Consider the following 23,142-nt stretch of genomic DNA (forward strand, 5'->3'; position numbering starts at 1 on the left):
ACTGAGATTTTACCCTTGTTGGGCTAAAGATTTGAACGCGGTTGTAACGGAAACGACCCTTAACCGTACTCGTTTTGTTCTACCTTTGTTTTGTTTTTTGATTTTTCTTACAGTCAATAAAGTTGTCTCGCTTTTTAATTTATGAAGGCTTTTAAATGTTCGTCTTCTTAAATTGTTTTTTTTTTTGAAAAAAAAAATTGCTATTGTATACCGCAAAACTAACATTTGTTTTTGTTTCTTCAAAATATTCGGTGTGTTGAAGGGTTCTCATGGCTCAAGCTTGAAATGGTGACATCTCATTGTACTATTTGGTGAAGTTTTAGCAATTCTGTTTGTCTTTTGACTTCGTTCATTTATTTTTTCTTTTTCAATTATTATTTTTTGGTTCTTCTTGTTAACCTATTAGCGGAGCTTGTGTTATGAAACGATTGCTTTTTCAATAAAAGAAGGCTACGTTTTATTGCAAAAGTGTCCACCTAAAAGTGTAATTATAAACCATTATAATGGATTTTTCTTTCATTTTATAATTCATTATAATCTATTATTTCTCATTGAACTCCAGAGCGGGTAGTTATAGCGTCATGTCATTCGCCCAATCATGTAATGAATTCAAAAGTAATGAAAAAGAAGTGCTTCAGAGACTGACGAAGTGGACTGGAAAAGAGCCAATTTAAATCGAACATTTAAACCAATTTTAACTAGAGATTAAAAAAGGAAAAGAGCCGTTGAAATTTGGGATATTCGAAAAGATTAAGTCCTATTATCGCTTCCAATTCTTTTTTTTTGTTTTTCTTTGTAGAAGTAGATAGAAGAGATGTCCCAATACCTTATTGATGGTTATTTTAGCTGAACCCAGTGAAAAAAAAATCTAACATTTGAGGTATGCGATCAACTGCGTTCGAATAAAAAATATATATTTTTTTGTCAATTCTGTGCCCTTTAAACATAATTGTGCCTAGTTGATTTTTTCGTCATGAGAAATTGATGCTATGAGCCAAGCCAAACCCAATTCGTTTTAGTTGTTTCCAGTTCCTCAAAATTTAAATTCAGGGGCTCAGGTTTAAATATGTACTTTGAGTGATTTCTTAGGCAGCTTAAATGCTCAATTAGTATTTGCTAGATAGATTGTTGGCATGTTTACAGACTAGGACAAAAAAAGTCCATATATTCAAACTTTGGCTCTTATCCAGTTTTGCGCTTCGTGAATTGTGACTTATACTTTCGATCACTTTGTTTTATTAAACGACAAAAAATTTTACGTTTTTTAAATGAAGGTTTTAAAGGCGTTTTTAAACAATAAAACAAAGTTTTAATAAACAATTTCTTATTGAAAAGAGCAGAAGCCTGGAAAAGAGCCGAGTTAATTTTAAGCAAGGGAAGTAAGGCAAACAAAAGTCCTCCTAGAAATGTGTCTGCAAAAGCAAATGCTACGAGGAAAAAAGGCGACCAGAAATCACCAAACTCTAATATACGCAAAAATAAAAACCCGCAAAACAATATAACTCAGGAAAAATCTCCAAAAAGAAAACCCCTGAGCCCTAGTCGAAATTCTCATAAGGGAAGGTCGCCAAGGACAAATTCTTCTAAGGCAAAGTCGCCACGGAGAAATTCTCCTAAGGCAAAGTCGCCAAGGAGAAAATCTCCTAAGGGAAAATCGCCGAGAGCGAAATCCCCTGAAGGCAAATCGCCGAAGCGAAATTCTCCAAGGGGAAAATCTCCGGGAGAAAAATCTTTGAAAGGAAAATTTCGCAGTGAAAGGTCGCCAAAAAATAAAAATAAGGCCCCTAAAAGTCCCCGAAAAATCAACCTAAATGTGCGTAGGGGAAAATCACCCAACAAAAAGTCACCTGGCCGAAAATCGCCCAGGGGTAACTCGCCCAGAAATAAATCCCCACGAAATAAATCACCTCGAGGTAAATCACCGAACAACCGCAATAAGTCGCCTAGGAGTCCCCAGAGAGGTTCGCCCAAAGGCGGAAACAAGTCCTCCCCGAACAGAGGCGGGAAGTCTCCCCAGGGTCGAGGCCGGTCTCCGAAGGGGTCCCCGAAGGGGTCCCCTAATAGGTAAGATTTTCAATGGCTCTTTTTAAAACTGTTTATTAGAAAAGAATTAACGATTTTTTTATATATATTCGCCAAATTTGAAAAAAAAAATTTAGAGTTATATAAAAAACAAAACAATTGGTTGATAAATGTGGATCCAAATGTAGTCAAAAATGCAAAAAAAAAATTAACACAGTCGAAATGATATCTAGCATTCAATTGAAGTTAAGTTAATTTGATGGGCACCTGAATTCAGAGGCAGGGTGCGGGGAGGCGGGCACAAAGACCCAAAGGCCATCTCGAGGGGAGAGGCGAACAAAAGATGTAAGTTTCACGATTAACTTTTTTCAACATTTTTTTTCCAATCTGCGTGAAAGCTGGTGAAACTGTTTCCAAATTTCATGGCCATTTCAGTGTTCCAGACGTCCACAGATGAAATAATTAGTTTAAACTTTGTTTCAGGGATTCAGTATTTGAGGAAAGCCAAAGAGGAGTTTGAGAAAAAATGGATCAGAACACCCAAAGTAATATGAATCTTTATTTTAATCTAAATCTCTCAAGAAAGCCTTGGTTCGTAAAAATTTTAACGGCTTTTATCATGTAGGGAAATGCGAAGTTATCGGAGTTTGATGTGAAACGGACCCTGGGAACCGGTTCTTTCGGCAGAGTGATGCTAGCAAAGTACAAGCCCTCTAAGAGTGACAAGTTTTACGCCATCAAACTGCTCGACAAACAGAAGGTAAAGCAAATTTCACCCAGTTTTCCTAGCTTTAACATAGTTTTGATCAAATATAAGTTATGAAAGTTTAGCGGCACCCAACTCGGCGAAAAATTCAAATATCCTAAAATCCTTAAAGTTTGAAGAAAAAAAATGTTTTTTTTTTTAGATTGTGAAGTTGAAGCAAATTGACCACACGATAATGGAGAAAAAGATTCTAGCTTGTATTCAGTTTCCTTTCATAGTGCGACAGGCATTCGCTTTCAAGGCTAGTTCCATCAAACTACGTTCACCGCCGATTTTTGCACATGCACTTAGAGAAGTCTATAAATGTCCACTGAACCTTCGATGTCATGTACCGCATTCGATATTTTGGTCGCAAGAGGCACTTAACATAGTGGTAGGAAGTTCACGTTCAGATCGTCAGATCGTGTGATCGATCCCGTGCCATGGCAATGAAAGTGTGTTAGGACTACCGCTCACTTGACCTCCAACTTTAGGGCTACCACGGTCTATGCTTGAACAGGCTGGATAGCTTTTCAAAGATTCTCTACCAATAGCAGAAAACACACTTATTATTATTAAAAATACCTGAAGTAATATTGAGGTGAGAGTTTTTTTTTAACTCAACATGCTTCGATCCTTGTAAAATGACCCTTATTGTATTAAAAATGCCCCATTGAACAATCCATTATGTTTCAAACTCTTGTCTTTTGTTTTTAAGATTTTTATTTTTGAGGCTTGTTTTTTGGTTTTAGGATAACAGCTATCTCTACATTGCTCTTGAGTTCGTTTCCGGTGGCGAAATGTTCACACATCTACGACGATCGGGAAAATTTGGGTTCGAAGAGCTTAAGATTAATTTCAATTCAGAAGGTTACGTAGCATTAAGTAAACAACAGCGTACTCATATTCGTCAGTAAGTAGACAAATACTATATTAACTAATCAGAATCCAGATAACAAAGCAATAGAAGTTTTTTAATTCGTACGTTTGCTTCCTTGTCTCGATTCTCATTGGTTAATTTTAGTGTTTGTCTTTTACTGACGAGTATGAATACGCGGTTGTCTTCTTACAGACCGCACTTCAATTCAGACAAAAAAAATTGTATGGCAAAAAAAAACAACTCCGATTCAGTGAATTTTTTGTTGTGTAGAGAAGTGAGAACCCGGTTTTACGCCGCCCAGGTTCTCATGGCCTTCGAGTACCTGCACTTCATGAACCTGATCTTCCGCGATTTGAAGCCAGAAAATCTCCTCATAGACCACCATGGGTATGTGAAAGTGACTGACTTTGGCTTCTGCAAGAGGATATCTGGACGCACCTGGACTCTCTGTGGAACTCCGGAATACTTGGCTCCAGAAATTATCCTCAGTAGAGTGAGTATAAACTTTAAAACTGATTCTTTTATGATCTCTCCCTTTGTTCAAATTGCTCCCTAGTTTTTCAAACCGACTTAAGTTAACTGGTATACGACACAAATGCGCAGTGATGTATGGACGCTTTAGATTAAATTAAGGACTGGCCGGCCGAAAATGGATGATGTCATATGTTAGAACTAAGGACTAAGGGGGGATCTTCCCCAAATTTTACACTAAATATGTGGCTGTTCTTTTAAGGGCTATGGAGTGGGTGTGGACTGGTGGTCTTTTGGGGTTCTCATGTACGAGATGGCGGCTGGAAAACCGCCCTTTGAAGCACCCAAACACATACAGATGTACGAACTCATAGTGGGTGGAAAGGTAACACAAAGACACCCAGATATCAAAAATAAACCTACTTTATCGAATTTGATTTGTCTCAAAAATATTTTCAATACTTCTGAACAATGTCAGCTTTTATCATTTTCCCGACTTTTTCACAAACTCTTTGGTCTCAAGATATCGAAAAAATTGACTGTGTGCGAAAAGTGACTGTGTGCGCCTTTATGAAATCCTCAATCGAAACAAACCTGCAACAAAAAAAAATGTTTAGATAACAAATGTACGATAATTTTTTCTGCAGTACACCTTTCCCAGTGGGTTCTCGGCGGATCTGAAGGACCTCATCAGGAACATCCTGCAGGTGGACGTCACTCGGAGGTTCGGGGTGTTACGCAATGGGTCCCTGGACATCAAGAACCACAGGTTCTTCAACTCAGTCGACTATGTTGCCATGTACCAGAAGAAGGCTAGTCTCATTTCAGCTTCAACGCCCCTCTTATTGATCGTTTTTGACATTATTTATATATCCGAACTAATTTTAAATAGCAAGCGAGCAAAACTATATTTAAAAAGGTTGTTAATTTTGCATACATTGATTTGCCGAATCTGATGAAAATTGAGGCCAAAGTTATTATGACAAAAGTAGTTTGGCCTGTTTGGCTACGACGAAAACAGAAATATGCTCAGAATCATAAGAGATTTTATTGGTTCGTTTTTTTTTCAGCTGAAGCCTCCATTTGTTCCGAAGACCAAGCACGCGGGAGACGACAGCAACTTCGCCAAGTACGACGAGCCTCCACTCAATGTGTCCAAACAATGTCTCTTCGAAAGAGAGTTCAGAGACTTCTAATTTATTTCAATAAGTGACAAAAAACTCAAAATCTAAGCTGAAGCCTACCCGGGTTGAAATAAGTTCTAGATTTTTTCACTATTTTTGGTGTTTCGTTTTTTTTTCAGGTGATCCTTAACTTTAGCTTACGAGATTGGAAAAATTGAACCGGGTAGGCTGCGCCAAAGACTTCAAATTCAGATTTGCTCGACTCAGTTCGATTTGCATATAGTTATATCTCAATGTTTGAAATAATTTGGCAAATTTATTAGTAATTGCAAGGGTTTTTTTGCAAATACAACTGAACTATTATAATTTTATAGTAATGCTTTTAATCATGATAGTAGTTTTTATGTCCGGGTTGTCGAAAAAATGTAGCTGATTTTTTAAACCTCGACATTGTGGCAACTTACATTAAATCTTCTTTAATTGTCAGCGGACCAGCGAACGGCCTGTAGGTCCAATGGTCTACCAGGCTATCAAATTGTTGGCGTGTTTGTACATTTTTTAAATTAGATCCTTAAAAATGGAATTGTCCGAAAATATCTGTATTATAATTAAATTGGTACTAACCTTCGTCTTGGTCTTTCTCGTCGCTTTTTTCGAAACTATTTTCCGTTTCCACTTCACGAGGTTTGCCTTTCGCCGCTTCTGTATCTGCTACGATCATTGGTTTATCACTTTCTGGAACGTTCAGTTTTTTGGAACCATTGTTGAAGTCTGTCGGAATATCGGTTATATCTAAATTTGCAGTTCTGATCAGAATTAACTCAAATCTCTTTTCTCGAATCGATGCCTTGAATGCAATTGATAAATCTAACACTCCAGAGTTTCCGATACTTCCGTTCATTTTCACCCGAAACTGATTAGAGTTGATCTTTGGTCAGAATTTAACTAGCAACAGTTTTTACACCGAATTGAACAAAAGTATATCCATGTTTAAGATTGTTCTAAGTTATAGTCAACTATCGGATTATCTTATCAATGGAAAAAATTATCAATGATTTCAGTGTTCAGTTTGTTTTTCAACCATTTCCATTTAGCCACATATTTGTAATTCATACTATAAACAACTTACATTCCTGTCTTGGCCTGTGTGATTTCAAAGCGGGGGTGCCGCAATCCTTCTCATCGTCCTCCCCCTTTTCCTTCTCTTCCTCTCGTTTCTCTGCTCCGGCTCCTTCCATTTTCTCTTCACTCTTCACTTTCAATAAACCCTCTATCTTATTTTTCTTGTCCAGGAATTCTAAAAAGGCATATTTTGGCGATTCAAAATGAAGCTTTCAACTGCTGCTGTGTTTTCATCAAAAATCTAATTGGTAGTAGCGCGGAGACTGGGGAACCATCACTCCTCTCTTGAGTTCATCAATAAATTTTCCCAAAAAGTATCCTTTTCAGTCCGATTTCGACTACTCCACATTTAATTTTCTTAATATTTTTATATCGCTTCCTTGGCAATAAAAAGTTTCTAAAGAATCAAAAATATAAACATTTTCGTTTGTTGTTCATTTTCAAAAACAACTGCCATCCTTTACGTATAAAACACCAAAATCTTACGCGTTTTTATATTTGTCTCATCATCGCACCACGCATAAAAACAACACTAATTTGAAGAAAAAAATTGTAGTTTTTGTGATTTTGGTCGAAACATTTTGCGCTAGTTGCACAGCAACCGGCTCTCCATATTTCTTTCTAATTACTGTTTTCAAGTTTTTAATATTGATTTTTCTTCAGTTATTGCAAATTATAGTAATTTTGTGTGCATTCATTTGCTATTTTTCATCCAACTTTGCTACATCCTTAGTGTTTCAACTAAAATACCTCTCGGCGCCAAGTGGTCTCCGGTATCTATCATCAGTTGCTTTCTGGGTTCCACTGGTTCCGCTTGAGGATGCCGAAGACTTTCTGTGGATGTCTGGGGATCCAAGGTTGTCGGTCTTTGAGAAGTGGGCTTCAGCGCAGCTTTCTGACTGTTAATGTCGTCCAAAACTAAAAATAGTTTTTCTGCCTAATTAAATCAATCGTTTTATGATCTTTAATGATAAAGTACTCCAATTAGATTTGTTTTCTAATTAGATTTTATTTCCTTAACCAGGGTGTTTTTTTCAGACTTCGCTAAATTTCAAATGCAATACACACCATTAATACAAGTTAACTTGGGAAAATTCTCAATTTTGATCTGAATGGATAATTTTCAGTTGAGACCGTTGTCATTGTTCACATTCTGGGTATTTTCTGTTTGTCCCCTCAAATTGTGAAAGTTTCGTCTGATCTTTTTCGATTACAAATTTGATGAAAGTACAGGCAAAACAATAATTCGGAGGTATTAATTTTAAAAACAGCTCTCTCACTATCGGTCCACAGTATCAGTATTTTAGTTATGATGCAAGGAGGGGGAGGGGAAGGAACGTACTGAAAAACGTACTGGGGAGGGGAGGGGACCCATTTTCTTACCTCTGCAAAGACATTTCATAAAGTGGTCGAACTTTTGAAGCTCGCAGCACACTTTAACCCCTCAAATAAAAGATTTAATTACCTGATTACAAATTTTTCACTAAGCAGAAGCGAGTCTCGCAGTAGCGATTATCTTTTAGGATTGAATTAGTTGACATTGAATGTGTTTCTCATTGGTGATGAAAAATAAACTGCTAAATTTTGTCTTAACTGGTGAGTTTTATAGCTTTTGGCTGTGGCAAGATTGACGCATGGATTGAAAATAAGTGACATTGGAAACAATATTGCAGATGTTTTTCAGTTGAAGCTGTGAAACAGATCCACATGTGATTTCTATACGTTGCAAAAAGGCAGCTTTTTAAGGTACGGATTTAAAAAACACTTCAAAAAACTTATTACGCAATTTCGTGACGAGATATTAGTGATATATCAAGGCTGACTGATTTCAATAAGTTTTCACGAGCTTGAGGGATTCAATGAAGCTAGAGCCAAAGCCATGCTGTAATTTTAATGCATTTTAGACGGGTGCTTTTGGTGACTGTATTAAAAAGGAGAATCTACTTAACAGTCTCCCCCCCCCCCTTTCAAGAAAGGGGGGGGGGGGGGGAGTTCTTTAGTAGATAAAATAGGGTAGGATTGTTAAGTAGACCCCCAGGGATCTACTTAACAATCTCCCACCTTTCAAGAAAGGGGCAGATTCTTTAGTAGACACAATAGGGGGGGGGGGGGGGGGGGGAAGATTGTTAAGTAGATCCAAAAAGGAGAGAAAATTAACTCGTAAGTGCTGTTTCTTCAAAGAACCATTCCTGAAAATTACAATAAAAACATTAAAATTGGTAAATTACAATTATTTTGATGAACTACTCATAATGGTGCTATCAGGTGTGACCTCCTCACGTGATTCATCTTCATCACGTGATCTCTTACCTTGGCACGAGTCTGATGACACGTGACCACAGCTGCCCACACTGCTGTTGGGGGGAGAAATAAAACAGGTGACTTCCTGCTGTTCTATCACCTCGCAGGTGGGCACATATGCTGAGTTCACATTTACAGTCTCCAGGGTACGATTGAAGTGATGCACGTAGTGGCTATTGGCCTTTTTGGCCCTTTCTGTAAATGAGAGAAAAATAGAAACCAGAAAAAGAATCCCAGAAAATTAGACCAAGCTTCAGCTGAGAGAAACCATGGACTCAATAAAGGTAAGAACAAAGGCTGATCTAGGAATTTCTCCAGGGGAGAAAAGATTTTCAGTCTTTTTTTTAGGTCGACCAAATCTTGGCGCTGGTAGAAAAACTTGAGCTTTGATCAGCCAAAATTAGATTTCTTCAAATAATATTTGGAGGTATTTGTGTCGAATTCATTAGAGAAATAGCTCACTCGGGCCCACCCTCAAATCTGCCCCTGAATTAGAGCATTGAATCATTAGAAATTATTGATGGTTTTAATTTTTGAAGTTTTGATTTCATAAAAAGTTTCCGACTTCTGACAAATAATTCAATTTTTCGATTTTATAAACCTCCATGCAGCTTTGAAATTTCGGTTTTTAGATAACTCTTCAAATTATATCGGGCTAATTACCATGTTTTTAATCAATCCCAATAACGATTAAGACTGGAATTTTCCATTTTTAAATCAATGAAGTAGAAAAATCAGATAGACTCGCTTATTCATTCGAAAGATACAGACGAAATCGTGAAATGCAGTGAACACTATGGTAACAAGAAGCTATGATTTCAAGACAATATATCAAGACTTTTTTTACCAAGAGAGTTGAGAACTGCTATTGACAAAGATTCCCGAAACCAGTTAGTTTTGGTCACGTTATGGTCTGAAAGAATTGAAGGTAAATTAAAGATCTCGCTTTAACCCAATGTTTTTGCAAACGAAAAGCCACCATTCAATTCAAAATAAAAAAAAGAACCGAAGTCATGGACCGGAAAATTGGAATTGATTTTTATTCACACTAACCAGATTTTTTCAGGCCACTCAGTTTGTCGTCACCCTTTTTTTGAAAGCCTCTTGGTTCGTTTCTACTCGGGTTGACAGATGCGGATTGCGGTTGATCATTGACAAACCTCTGGCTGCCGTCATTGTCAGGTTCATCTTCAGGACTAGACAACTCTTCGGATTCAGTTTCCGAAGACTTTCCGGGTTCCTCTTGCCGATGATCTCGAACCGGTGACCAGTTGACCTCTTCCTGGTTTGCTCTCTCATCACTACCATTTTCCGACTCTTCTTCGTCAATCACGCCATCATTAAACTCTTGATCCCGCTCTTCTGGCTCCAACTCGGCTCTGTGGACTGTATTCAACGTGCCATCGCTGTTCCCATTCCTCCTTATTGGACTCCGATTCAGTTTTAAAGTGTCCTGAGCTAAATTTAAATTCCGTGCATCGTCGAAGTTTTCACTTTGAGTCACAAGAACTAAATCACCCGTACTGTGCGCACATTGGGCGTTCAGGGCACATCGAGGATTCGATGAGCGGCCTCTTCGTGGTTTTCCGATCTGTTTGTTGTAAGATGGGTGATTGTATTTTGAATTGACAGTGGGAAGTTGTTTGCCCATGTCCACACATGGTAGTTCTTTCAGTCGACCTTCGAGCCAATCTGATGGACTGTGTTCAACTGCTTTCTGAAAGTTGACCTTTAGCGAAACTACTAAGTCTTAGCATAAGTTAAGCGAAACTACTGTGTTAAAAAAATCTTTTTACTAACCACCGGTGAGTTTTGAGACAGAGGAGAGTCGGCTAAAACATGATAAGTATAGGCAAACTATGAAAAATAAGACACGAGAACGCGATTGTCAATAAATTAGATTAAAACAAAACGGATGCTACAGAAGGTTTTATGAAAGTATCGGTAGCCTTAAATTCAGTTACAGTATTCTCCGTTATCATAAGCATGGGGCGGATTAGGCGCGGGGGGGGGGGTGGATTTCTTTCCTCAGGGATGCGACTGCCTGCCGACCAAAAGGATCCCCCTTTGTACTATTTTGAGATATCCATTTTTGCCTAAAACTTTTCTAAAGGCTCCTTCGGCGCCAATATATTTTAATTTTGAGGTGGGAGCGCGCGCCGAAAAAATGCAATTTTTTGGTCAAAATTTAGGCCAAAAATTTAGGCGCAGAAAATTAGGCCAAAACGGACTTTTTAGTGTTTTGGGAGAGCTCGAAAAATCAATTCGGTCGACCTAAAAAAAGGTCGACAAAGTTTTCGAAAATTTTTGAAAATCCGCCACCCCCTCGAGAAAAACCTAGATCCGCCCCTGATCCTTAGTACATATTATTAAGTAAATACTTAAAAACAATTCTGAACCATTGTGGCAAAACTTTAGAAAATCTTAAGATTTTTTCCACAAACCATAAAAGGGGCGCGAGGACACAGATGCACCTGACGAATGTCTCGAAAGACTTCGATTCCCCGGAGACCTCCCGGATGAGGTACTGCGTCCCACTGCACCCCTCTCACTTTTGTTCAGACGGGGCATCGAACCCCCATACTTCAAATCCCCCAAGTGGTCGGGCAGGAAACTGTCATGGTACTCTGACCAAATGCCTCTCTTAGGGTCGAAGTAGAAGTTGTTGAGGCTGGTTGAAGATCTACTGTAGGGAAGGGGAGATGTTTCGATGTGTCGTTTTCTCAATTCTGCAGATTTATTGCTGCGAGGGGGAATATCCTGAAACAAAGTTCATTCATCGGTTTTTTATTTCTATGTTCAAATAAAACACGCTTTTTAATATTTCACAAAAATTTGCTAGCAAACTAAAATAAAAGATCAGTTGCGTGATATGTTTTCGAAGCTAAAATGAAAAATGCTTGGGTGTAAGCGCATGATAAAAGGTTTGTAGTGATCATTTTTGGTGTACCTTGTCAAAGGAATCATCATTGTCTTGAAAACTCTGTAAAATAACATTTTTGAAACTTTACAAAAGCAAAGCTTGATTATGTTTTTGGAAAGTGTATCAATTCATGCTCAACTTACAACTGTTGTTTTGTATTTTCTGTTTGCTGAAGTACCGATCGCAGCAGGCATGGTGACTTCGTCGGCTCTGGTCTAAACAAAAAAGACCTTGATGCTGATCTCGACTGTGTCAACAGATGTGGCACATCAAAATTTACTCAAACAAAAACCGCTCGATTCGCAAAAAGCTCGACTAGCAAACTGTCCATTATTTGATCATCACTATCGATGTTTCTTCAGCTCCCTCAAAAAATTATACAAAAGTTATAGTACAACAAAAAAAAACACAAAAAAAAGTCGGTTAGTGTGCAATTAGGGCAGAAGCCTCCGACGACGTTTACTTCTACATGATTATGAGAATATGGAAGCATGTTTTCTCGGGGATTCGAACCACCCACCACCCAAAAGGTCCCCCTCTAGTATTTTAAAGACATTTTGAGGGGTGGCGCGCGCCGAAAAAAAATACCAATTTTTGTCAAAAATACCATTTTTATCAAATCCATTTTTAGCGGCGCAGAAAATTGTGCCATTAAAGAGCCTTTATTGGGTTTCTATGTTACATATACTTGATACTTGCTGAAAGTCTACAGAGACAAAAACTTTCGCTGTCTCAAAATTGTTATCAAAAACTGGATCACTGAAAAAAAAAACACTCCGAACTCAGCACGTGAACAAGAGAGTTCGGAACGTTTTTTTTCGGAAAAAATACTAGTTTTTAATAACTATTTTACAACAAAACTTCTGAATGAATGTTTTTTTTGGAAAAAATTTCCAATTTTCAACAAGAATTTTATGGCAAAAATGTTTGCAGCTCGGAATCGTTTTTTTTCCGGAAAATTTTCCAGTTTTTAATAACAATCTTATATCAAACTTTCTATAAAATCTAAAAGACATTGATATCTTAAACTCAAAATTAAAAATTTGTTTTTTAACCGTTCTGCTTCTGTTACCGTTTTCAGGGATTTTCAAAGTTGAAATTTTGGTCATTTTGAAAATATTTGAAATTTTTTGCAAACTGTTTTTTTTTTTGAAAAAATTTCAAGTTTGTATTGAAGTTTTTATGGCAAAAATTTTGGGGTTCGAAAATTTTTTGTTTTTCGAAAAAATTTCCAGTTTTGAATCAGAAAACTGTTAATCTTGAACAAGTGAATCATTTTTTGCAGTTTTTGTTAAATTCAAATATCATACGAGTCCTTTTAATAATTTTTTAAAGTCAATTTACAAAGGGCTGTGCAACTGGAAACAGGCTCCTCTATCTACCAATTCGATGGTCAATTTCAATGCGTTTTTTAATTTAATGTCAAAATGTTGGCAATGTCCTTTTCGTCTAACGAATCTAAACGAAAAATTTCAACCAGTCAATAACGCTTTCTTGTTGGCTAAATGCCTTTAGCACTAATCGAAGTCAATATTAACAGAAAAAGATAATATAATTTAATAGATGCAGATATAATTGGTCAGATATAATTAACTTAGCTATTTGTTTTTTGCATTTTTCCTCAATCGGTATCTTTTAAATTTTAAATTTGTTCCAATCCTCCTGCGATGCGCAATTATTTTTATTCATCTGCTAATTATCTAATCGGTCACTTTTAAAACTAATGGCCTGGATTGGTTTGATTACTTTGGGATGTTTGCGATTTTCCTGAGATTTTTGAATACTCAATTCTGATTGGCTGTAAATAAGCCAAAATAAATTTCAAGCTTTCGGTCCCTCCAGCATGAGGGACGCCACTTTCTTTCTTAGTTCCACACGTAAAAACGATTTCGAAAAAACTAATTTACCTAAAAGCTGAAATTTGACCGATTAAATTGTTCAAGGCCACCGGATGGGGAGCAGTAAGAAGAAATGGTCTAAAAGCAAAATGGGTTCAAGAGCAGAAAAGAAAACAGAAAAATATTAACTTTTATTGATTTATACGGGCTAATTGGTGAAAAAATTATTAGAATCGTCCAGATAATGAAAAATTTGAATAATTCGCGTTTTTTATTGTTTTGGAAAAAATCTCAATTAAACTACTCAAATTATGCATAAAATGTTCGTTTCTTGAATAATATTGACAATTTTTTACATAAATTACCGATTAGCTTATAAAGGTTAAAGTTTTTCTGTTTTTTTGCCCTTGGACCTATTCTGCTTTTAGGCCATTCTGCCTATTGACTGGCCACCCAGGTCACCGATTTTTCCTACAATTTTCATTAACTATATAAGTTTCAGAAAAGTTCGTTTTAAATGACGTCAATTTAAAGTAACTACTTTGACGCACGTTTACTTTGTATCATTCATTGGAAATGAACTGCAAATGAAACCTTAAAATTTTTCATGACCTGTTAAATTTCTGCCAAAAGACTTAGGGATCTTTTTAGCTATATCCCCCTTTTGCAAAAGGGGGAGGGTAGATTCGTTATTAGGTATAAACTTTCATATGCTTAACCGTTGATTTATTACTTTATAGGGGAGATATTTGGTATAAGGTACCCGCGGAGGGGGGGATATAGTTAAAGAGACCCGGATATAGCACCATTACACCATTATAGTGTTCTTTTAAAATTGGTTCTCATTAAACTTTTGGACATACCTTTACTGGATGATGATGCTGATGAGGAGTAAAGCTGAACACTGTGTTTAGTCTAATAAAAAGCTATGCTCGTCAAACTTAAAGATTTTGAGTTAATCTGCAATTTTGGTATCTCGAGTTGTAAAAACTTTTTGTGTTTTAATCAAAGTGTAATATTGAAGGAATCGAAATTTATAAGCCAATAGCCAATATCCAATGTTTTGGTCATTCTTTCCAGCGCTTTTTTATTGATTTTTTTTATGAACGACTGAATAATTATTTTGGTAATAAATAAACAAATGGTGGTTAAAGTGGATGAGCTGTCGCAAAATTAACCAGTCGTTTGCAAAACTGAAGCTTCTGAAACATGCCAAACGTCCAAAAGGAAAAATTCCTTTGTTTGTTGTAACTAGCAGGTTATGATGCTATTGTGAATGTTCATTCTTGTTTTATTTTAAATGTTTATATTTAGATTTTTGAACCTAATTTTTTTTCAAGCGAGTTACAAAATTAGGAAATGGCGAATACGTTACAGTTGATGAAAACTAGTGAGAAAATTTTCTATAAGCCGACGAAAAGTTAGCCAACAAGCTTAGTAGTAACACAGTTTAAAGAAAATTTTTGGCGTCACCATTACTCATTTTATCTTCCAATAAACACACATTGGCTGTTTCGGTCCACTGAGTTTCTGCATAGAGAAACATTTAAGTTTTTTTGCAAGCAAACATCTGGCTCCCTTTATAGTCACATGGATCACGTTTTTTTTCACGTTTTTTCAGCGCTTAAAAATCCACTTTTACCATTGTGGATGCTCGCTCTAGTTGAACAAAACACAACGTCTTATAACTACACTGAGAATAATGTAGCAGCAATACCATCGATGGCAAACAAAATAAGAGTTCGAAGTTCTTGCAACCGATGATTGCTAAGGAAGAATCGTCAAACGCTATTCATTGAATGGATGAAATAAGAATCTCTATTTGCAGTTCTCAATCCTTGAGTGTGGTGTGATTTTGACACAAGGAATACTTTTTTTAAAAAAAATTCTATGTCCGCCCAATAATTTGACGAGCATCGTCACTCATTGGATTGTTTTGGCGTCAAAATATTCTATTTTTGAGAAAGGACGCAATTTCTTGGACAACTATTTCCAAAAAGTTCTTAAACACTTCAATTATGATACATTTTTGAATTTTTTTTACTGCGATTGAGTTTTTTTATGAGTTTATGGAGAGCTCGGAAAAACAATTTAAGGAAAGCTCGGTCCACTAGAAAAAGTTTCAAATTGGTTGAACGGAGCTTATTTGCCATAATTGATTTGTTACAAGGAACGAAATCTATCTTCTTGTTCCGACTTTCGATACGAAAGTAACGGAATATTTTTGCTCGTGGTGGGTTTTTTTTTCTCAGACAAATTTCGACTTTTTAACTAGCCATTTTTGACGGAAGTTTTGTATATCATTCAAAAGGTATTGTTGTCCTGAGCTCAATTTGAAAAGATATTTTACCTGTGATCATTTGTCGTAAAGTTACGGGGGTTTAAATATTGCCTTTTTGGCCAATTTGGGACAATAAACGAAAGATGTATTTTGCGCTATTAACACGTAAGCGGAGAGTTAATCCGTCTTAGAAATCGTTCCAAATTGGTTGAAAGAAGCTCATTTGCCATAATTGATTTGTTACAAGGTGCAAAATTTATCCTTTTGTGCTTTATATGGCGTGTGGGGGGATGATTTTCGAAAAAACTTCAAACTTTAGATTTTTTTTTTCGTTTTTTTTCCTTCATTTATTTTTTTAAATGTTATTACTGCTCCATAAAGCTTAGAGGGCAGTCAGAAAATTCAGGGCTTCGCCCTGATACGAGCAGTCTTGTTTGTTTTTTGGGGATCAATTGAGCAATCTAGGTACTTGAGACATATTTATAACCACTTCAAAAGTGAATGATATGAAATCATAAACTACATTATATAAAGATAATGGAACGCAAATTTTGACAATATCAAGGCTCAAATATTACATTCAAAGAGAAAAAAGAACCAACAAAACTGAGGCACATAATGCGACTTTTTTTCTGTCCTAGATGAAAAAAAGCTATTTTGAATGTGCTGCGGAGAACAGTTTTTGATATTCAGATACAAGGCTAGAGCACCAATCTTGGTAAGTGACTTTCCTCAATGAGGCAATGATCGCCCAAACAAAAAATAGCAAAAAAAATTGCTTTCATTTTCAATTTTTTTCTCGATACATAAATAAAATAAACTTCAGACAGTTAACTGATTGCGTTTGCTGACGTCTTTTTGTAGCGTTGCACCGTTTTTGCTAGAGGGGAGATAGCTCAATAGAGGGGGGAGGGAGATTACCCAATTGATCCGTTATTTTCAACAAACTTAAATTGAGTAAGTACCCTCCAAAAAAATTTTCCTTCGTTTTGCACCTTAATGCAATAACTAAATATTATAAACAGATTTTTTTTTTATTTTAGTCCAGTTTTCCCAAAAAATTGCAGCGGGTTCAAAATTTGACGAGTTACCGTTCGAAATTTTATCTTTAACCAGATGAAGTTTACCGTCAGCAGTAATTCGAAAAGTGTAAACATAATAAATATTTTTTCTCAATTTGATCTACAATTTTTATTTTCATAAAAGTATTTATTCAAACAATTGTTCTTACTACTAACACTGAGATCAAGAAAGCTATATCACACGCTTAAAATTGGTTAAATGTAAATTCTGTACAAGGTATTTTGTTCGTTAGATCCCCAGGCAAAACCGCAAATGCCTATTTAAAAGATAAATTTTGACGAAACCTGAATAATTGTTTTTATCAAGATTTAAATCGGAATTTACGTTGTTGTGACCTTTTGTGAGGGATCAATATTTCTAAAGTTCAAGAATGTATGTGTCTGAGCTCAAACGTCAAAACATTTTTTTAAGGAAATTTAGCTTGATCTGTTCAGCTAAACTAGTAGCACAATAATCTCCTCACATATAAATTTAAACTGAGTTTTTATTTTTATTATGATTTCTGTCCCAACTTTTGGGGTATGTGGGTTGAGAGTAGTTGAGATGTGATGAGAAAATTTTAAAATAAATGAATTGATTTCCATCCATCAGTATTTGAGATGAGATAAGGTTGAGTTAAAAAAGTTTATTGGGGTGGGAGGTTTATAGGGGTTGATAGATTTCTATCTAAATGGGATTCAAAGACTTTACTCCCTTATTATATAACACATTATTAAGATCATCAAGATGATTCGAACTATTTTATCTCATCACATCTCATATTGAATCATATTGAATCTTAATCTCATCACCTCTCAACTACTCTCAACCCACATACCCCAAAGTTACCATTCGAAATTTTATCTTTAACTAGATGAAGTTTACCGTCAGCAGTAATTCGAAAAGTGTAAACATAATAAATATATTTACTCAATTTGATCTAAAGTTTTTGTTTTCATAAAAGTATTTATTCAAACAATTGTTCTTACTACTAACACTGAGATCAAGAAAGCTATATCACACGCTTAAAATTGGTTAAATGTAAATTCTGTACAAGGTATTTTGTTCGTTAGATCCCCAGGCAAAACCGCAAATGCCTATTTAAAAGATAAATTTTGACGAATTCTGAATAATTGTTTTTATCAAGATTTAAATCGGAATTTACGTTGTTGTGACCTTTTGTAAGGGATCGATATTTCTAAAGTTCAAGGATGTATGTGTCTGAGCTCAAACGTCAAAACATTTTTTAAAGGAAATTTAGCTTGATCTGTTCAGCTAAACTAGTAGCACAATAATCTCCTCGCATATAAATTTAAACTGAGTTTTTATTTTTATTATGATTTCTGTCCCAACTTTTGGGGTATGTGGGTTGAGAGTAGTTGAGATGTGATGAGAAAATTTTAAAATAAATGAATTGATTTCCATCCATCAGTATTTGAGATGAGATAAGGTTGAGTTAAAAAAAGTTTATTGGGGTGGGAGGTTTATAGGGGTTGATAGATTTCACTCCAAATGGGATTCAAAGATTTTACTCCCCTATTATATAATTAAGATCATTATTAAGATCATTATTAAGATCATCAAGATCATCAATAACTATTTTGGTTCGCTCTAATCTTTTATCTCTTCTAATTTGAAACTATTGCTATTGAAGTTATAGTTAAATTGAAAAGAATGAATGAAATAATTTTCTTCAGTTGTTTCAGTTGGTAGGAATCGAGATCAAACATTTGAGGTTAAGTTGATGACAACAATTGAGATGGAACAAATGAGTTGGCAAAAAATAGGATCGAAAATGGATAAGCAGAAAGTGAGAGTCTGGATGAATTGAGTTGGCAGGAATTGAGTTGGAAGATCGAACGGTATATTTTAAGATTCAATCCTGAAACAAACTCTGAAATCGAAAAAAAGAAGCTGAAATTAAAGAAAAAAAGTTGACTCACAACAAATATAATTATAATTTTTAATTTTTTCCATCTTAAGTAAAACTGTTTTAGGTTAAAAATTAGTTTTTTTTTTGCTCACGTAACACAATTACTTTGCCCACAGCAAAGTATTTCAGAATCAAGAAACGTACAGCAAACAGACACAAGAGTAGCAGAATCAATTTGGTGTGATAAGAAAAAAAAACGAGAGCTTAAAATGTCAGCAAATTAATCATAATCAATTGCAGTTTTCTTCCAAAAACAGTTAATAAAAATTTTAGGGAAAATAATTTAAAAAGTCCTATACTGAAATCAGAGCACTGATTTACGTCACAGCAACCACGTATCCTTCTAGTGTTCAAAATAGTGATATGTCGAGCTTTCGTAAAATGAAAGCGCTAAATGGGAGTTGCGCCTTTATAGACTGTTTTGTTTTAAATACGAAGAGTTTTTGAGAGCGTTTTTGTTCGTTGTTGGCCTTCTTTGTACTGTGGGAGCAACCCGCTGTTTTAAGTGTCTTACTGACATAATTTTTCAATATTTTGAGAAGAAAATTCAGAATAACCGAAGTTAAAAAATTGTGAATAAATCAGATAATTTTTTTGTTCATGAAGTGGTAAGTAAGGTACTGTATCGAGAATGAAGTTTTTTGCCAAAACTTTATGATTGCCTCGAAAAATTGTACGAGGTGAGCAAAGTGTGACATTATTTTCAAATTTTGATGTGTGGCATTAATAAACCATTTTTGGACAAGGATCCGCAATGAAAAAAGACAAAAATTGATTCAGAAACGAGAAAAATCGGTTACTCGTCGTGACACGATATTCTGATCTTTCAAATTAATTTTACTGCAATTTATGCATGAGTTCAGCCATTTAAATATCCTATTTTTAAAGTTTTCATCTTATTTTATCAACCTGTTCGAAAATAAAAACAACAGGAAACCCAATGGTGTAAAACTAATTTTTACAGTTTGAAGTTCTATTTATTATAACACTTACTCGCTTCTCTGGCTTTAAGCGTTCAAAGCTATGCTAAAGTGTAAACAAGACTGCTCGTATCAGGGCGAAGCCCTGAATGTTCCGACTGCCTTTTAAGGTTTATGGAGTCGCAGTAATAACAAAAAAAAATTAAATGAAATCAAAAAAATGAAAAAAAAATTTTCTAAAATTTGAAATTTTTCATGAAAATCATCACCCCACACGCCATATAAAGTATAAGAAGATAGATTTCGTTCCTTGTAACAAATCAATTATGGCAAATGAGCTTCGTTCAACCAATTTGGAACGATTTATGAGACGGAATAAATCTCCGCTTACGCGTTAATAGCGCGAATTATATCGCGCGCTAATTGTCCCAAATTGGCCAGAATTGCAATTTTTAAACCCCCACAAGTTTACGAAAAATGATCACAGGTGAAATATTTTTTCAAATTTAAGCTCAGGACAACAATACCTTTTGAATGATATAAAAAACTTCCGACAAAAATGGCTAGTTAAAAAGTCGAAATTTGTCTGAAGAAAAAAAAACCCACCCCGAGCACAAATATTCCGTTACTTTCGTATCGAAAGTCGGAGCAAAAAACAGGTCCGATTAACTCGACGCGTAGAAGTCATTTTGAATGATGACCGAATAAGCTTTGAAATGCATAGCACCCAACCCATTCTGATCTTTTAATTTGCAAAAAATAAAAAATAAAAAAATTAAAATACACTTTAGATTTAATTAGGTCATGAATATTTCGAAAAGTATCATCGACGAGAATGAACTTCATAGTTCATAGATTACTCACAAACTTGAAAAAAAAACTTTAAAAAAAACTCACCGTTGAAAAGACAAAATGAGGAACCTCAATTCCGCCAGCTTATTTTCTACACTTCAGAAAATTAATTATAGAAACTTAAAAAACTGCACTCTAGTTAACTTGTCTATGAGTTTCAAGCTTACTACTACCTTGTAAAACTTTGGTTTGTACCATTCTAAGCCAAAGTTTTCAAAAAAAATTTTTGATTGAAATTAGGGAACCGCAGAGGATAACTCTCCTAAAAGTTATACTTGCTTGAACTTTTTCAAAATCAAAAACAGTTTCTCAAAGTGGTTGCTGAAAACTGGTGCTGGCAAATTTATCTTTGGGGCAAACCTACCCTTACAAAAAGTACTGAGAAAAACAAAGTGCACGTAGTCTAATGGTTGAAATAATGTTCTATTTGCAGTTGTATTAATTGAAAATTCCGTTTCTCGTGTCATTGTGAACTTCGTGCTTCTTTAATTCTCGAATTACTAAAACAAATATCATTCAAAATTTTTTTTCTACTGCTGCAAATGCTCTCAAATAGGAGGCGTTGATCAAGGTTTTTTCTCAAACTGGGAAAACTTTTCTAAAAATTACCTTTCGAAATTACATTAGGTTTAATAAAATAGGTCAAAATTGCGTTTCCAAACTTTCCCAAATTACAAAAAGGACTGGTTTTGCCAAAATTGTTCTTTTAGGTCATTTTTGGGAAGTTTTTTTAGAAGTATTTTTGGAGAGCTCTTCGCCTCAAATGTGGTAAGCAAGGGTGCCAGAAGCAGAAATTTTAGGGTAGGTCTCAAAACAATGCCAAAGAGAGACTCTTTGGGTAGTCAAGGGATCGAATCCTTGAGAAGGGGACATTTCTCAATGAATCTGCTTACTTTCTCAATGAATTTGCTACTGGTTGAAAGCAACAAATTTTCCTTCTTCTAAACCATTTAAGCGTGGGTGAGTGAGAAAGGAGAATTCTCCGATTTAATTGATTAAATAGTTGTTCCGACCATTAAAAATAGGGAAGAACTTTGTATTCGGATGTTTTAGTTTTTTTCTTTTTGTTTTCACATTAAATCAGGTACTGTGTAGAGAAATCAGGTACCGAGTCGAGAAAAACCGGTTTGACGTTTTGATTTGACCGGTTTGGTTTGACCGTCTTGTTTCGAGCAAAAAAGCGAGCGAGCAGTATTATTATGGTTTAAAAGCTTATAATAGCCTAAATTAAAACGTAAGCAAACAGCTGCACTTGGGTAACGTTAGTTTGTTTTGTGCTTTGTAACGCATTTTTGGAATCAGTTTTTCAAAAATTCAAAAAACTGCAAAAAACTTGAAAAACTTTTCGATATTTTTTTTAAATTTTTTTTTTCGTTTTTCTAGGTAATTTCCAAAAAAGTTTTTCTGTATTTCAGTATGGTTGTCAAATAGACCTAATCCCAAGTTTTTTATAGCCAGTTTTTTTTACTTGATATACCTAATACACTACGCCGAAAAAAAACGTCAATAAGACAAAAATTTGAAAAAAACGTGTTGTCTTTTTTTAAGACTAGGGTCAGAACAATCTGTGCTACTTGCACAGTAACCGGCTGTCCTTGTTTTTATATGTTATCAGCTACTTTCATACTTTTCTTGGAATGTAATTTCAGTTTTCTTTCTCAATTGAAGAAAGTAATTTTGCAATACAAAATGTCGAGTTTTCAATTTATTTTTGCTTTTTCGTACACTCAACTCCTTCTTTTTTTGTAATTGAGCAAAAAAAATTCATTCATTCTAAATCATTACAAGGTCAAACTGTGCAATCTGTGCATTAAAAGCAGAAAGTTTCAAAATTAAATCCAGAAAGCAGATTCCGCAGAAAGTTAAAATCAGGTTTGTCTCAGAATCCACAAAATTGCTACTTATTTTGGATCTTTTTTGCTGTTTTGGATTCCTCAAACAAAAATCCAAAACTATGTACCGCTCAAAATTGCTCCAAAAGTAGGCGATTTTGCCGAATCCGCAACATCCCTTGCGGAATCAGGAACAGTTTGTGGAATCCGCAAACAAATGATAAGACATGTGTATCGTTAAATTGAACTGTTGAAGAATCCGCAAATTGTAATTGGAATCCGCATTTTGATTGCGGATTCCATTTACTACATATATGTATATAGTTAGAAGCGATTTGAATTATATCTTTTATTTAGTAGGTGGTCACAAGCAAGTTCATTCTCAAATACTAAGTTGAACTTCTACCAGTTGGAATGACAAAGTTTGATCTCTAAGCTTAGTTTTGTAGCTGTAGGTCATTTGGTGGAGTCAATAGTACGATACACACAATACATTTCTTCAGTAGCCAGTCAGTTTAGAATTAAAATAGTTTTGAAAGGTTACATTCATCTGATTTGAATTCACTTTCATCTAATCTTAAATACTGCCCTATTGATGTAATTCCACTCTCATCTAACCTCAAACACTGCCCTCATGAGTTGAATTCATTCTCATCTCAATTCAAATACTGCCCTGGAGATGTAAAAATGCTCTCAACTAACCCAATGATCTTAAATAATGATTTAAATTGATGATTGTGTTTCCAACGATCCGTAAAAAATTGAAGAAACTAAAGAATTTTTTCGGGTGATCGATACTTAAAGTTGACATACAACGATTTATTTAACCAATGTTT

The 23,142-nt window shown here is 35.2% G+C and overlaps 2 protein-coding genes across 9 annotated transcripts in view; one reads left to right on the top strand and one right to left on the bottom strand.

The window, feature by feature from the left end:
• The window catches only part of LOC134850866 (uncharacterized), a 46,067-nt gene extending 31,332 nt beyond the window's left edge, over window positions 1-14,735 (bottom strand). For 3 of the 8 annotated variants that reach the window (XM_063866686.1, XM_063866652.1, XM_063866629.1), the window contains exons 1-12: window positions 14,290-14,735; window positions 11,732-11,803; window positions 11,616-11,648; window positions 11,110-11,425; window positions 10,466-10,497; window positions 9,719-10,394; window positions 9,513-9,578; window positions 8,675-8,860; window positions 7,748-7,798; window positions 7,115-7,282; window positions 6,372-6,539; window positions 5,867-6,034 (exon numbers count right to left, since the gene is read on the bottom strand). In XM_063866686.1, coding sequence (XP_063722756.1) covers window positions 5,867-6,034; window positions 6,372-6,539; window positions 7,115-7,282; window positions 7,748-7,798; window positions 8,675-8,860; window positions 9,513-9,578; window positions 9,719-10,394; window positions 10,466-10,497; window positions 11,110-11,425; window positions 11,616-11,648; window positions 11,732-11,782 — 1,915 coding nt within the window. In that variant the 5' untranslated portion in view covers window positions 11,783-11,803; window positions 14,290-14,735. The remainder of the gene's footprint in view (window positions 1-5,866; window positions 6,035-6,371; window positions 6,540-7,114; window positions 7,283-7,747; window positions 7,799-8,674; window positions 8,861-9,512; window positions 9,579-9,718; window positions 10,395-10,465; window positions 10,498-11,109; window positions 11,426-11,615; window positions 11,649-11,731; window positions 11,804-14,289) is intronic. The other 5 variants (XM_063866635.1, XM_063866644.1, XM_063866671.1 and 2 more) reach the window with 5 other exon arrangements.
• On the top strand, window positions 2,671-5,351 carry LOC134857088 (cAMP-dependent protein kinase catalytic subunit beta-like). Its single transcript, XM_063873447.1, has 7 exons — window positions 2,671-2,782; window positions 2,931-3,029; window positions 3,520-3,602; window positions 3,918-4,140; window positions 4,381-4,503; window positions 4,766-4,930; window positions 5,189-5,351. Exons 1-7 carry the CDS (start codon window positions 2,714-2,716, stop codon window positions 5,312-5,314), a joined length of 888 nt encoding a protein of 295 aa, XP_063729517.1. The 5' UTR covers window positions 2,671-2,713; the 3' UTR covers window positions 5,315-5,351.
• Window positions 14,736-23,142: the final 8,407 nt, after the last annotated feature.

The sequence above is a fragment of the Symsagittifera roscoffensis genome, chromosome 1, assembly GCF_963678635.1.
Source record: "Symsagittifera roscoffensis chromosome 1, txSymRosc1.1, whole genome shotgun sequence".
NCBI classification, from domain to species: Eukaryota; Metazoa; Xenacoelomorpha; order Acoela; family Convolutidae; genus Symsagittifera; species Symsagittifera roscoffensis.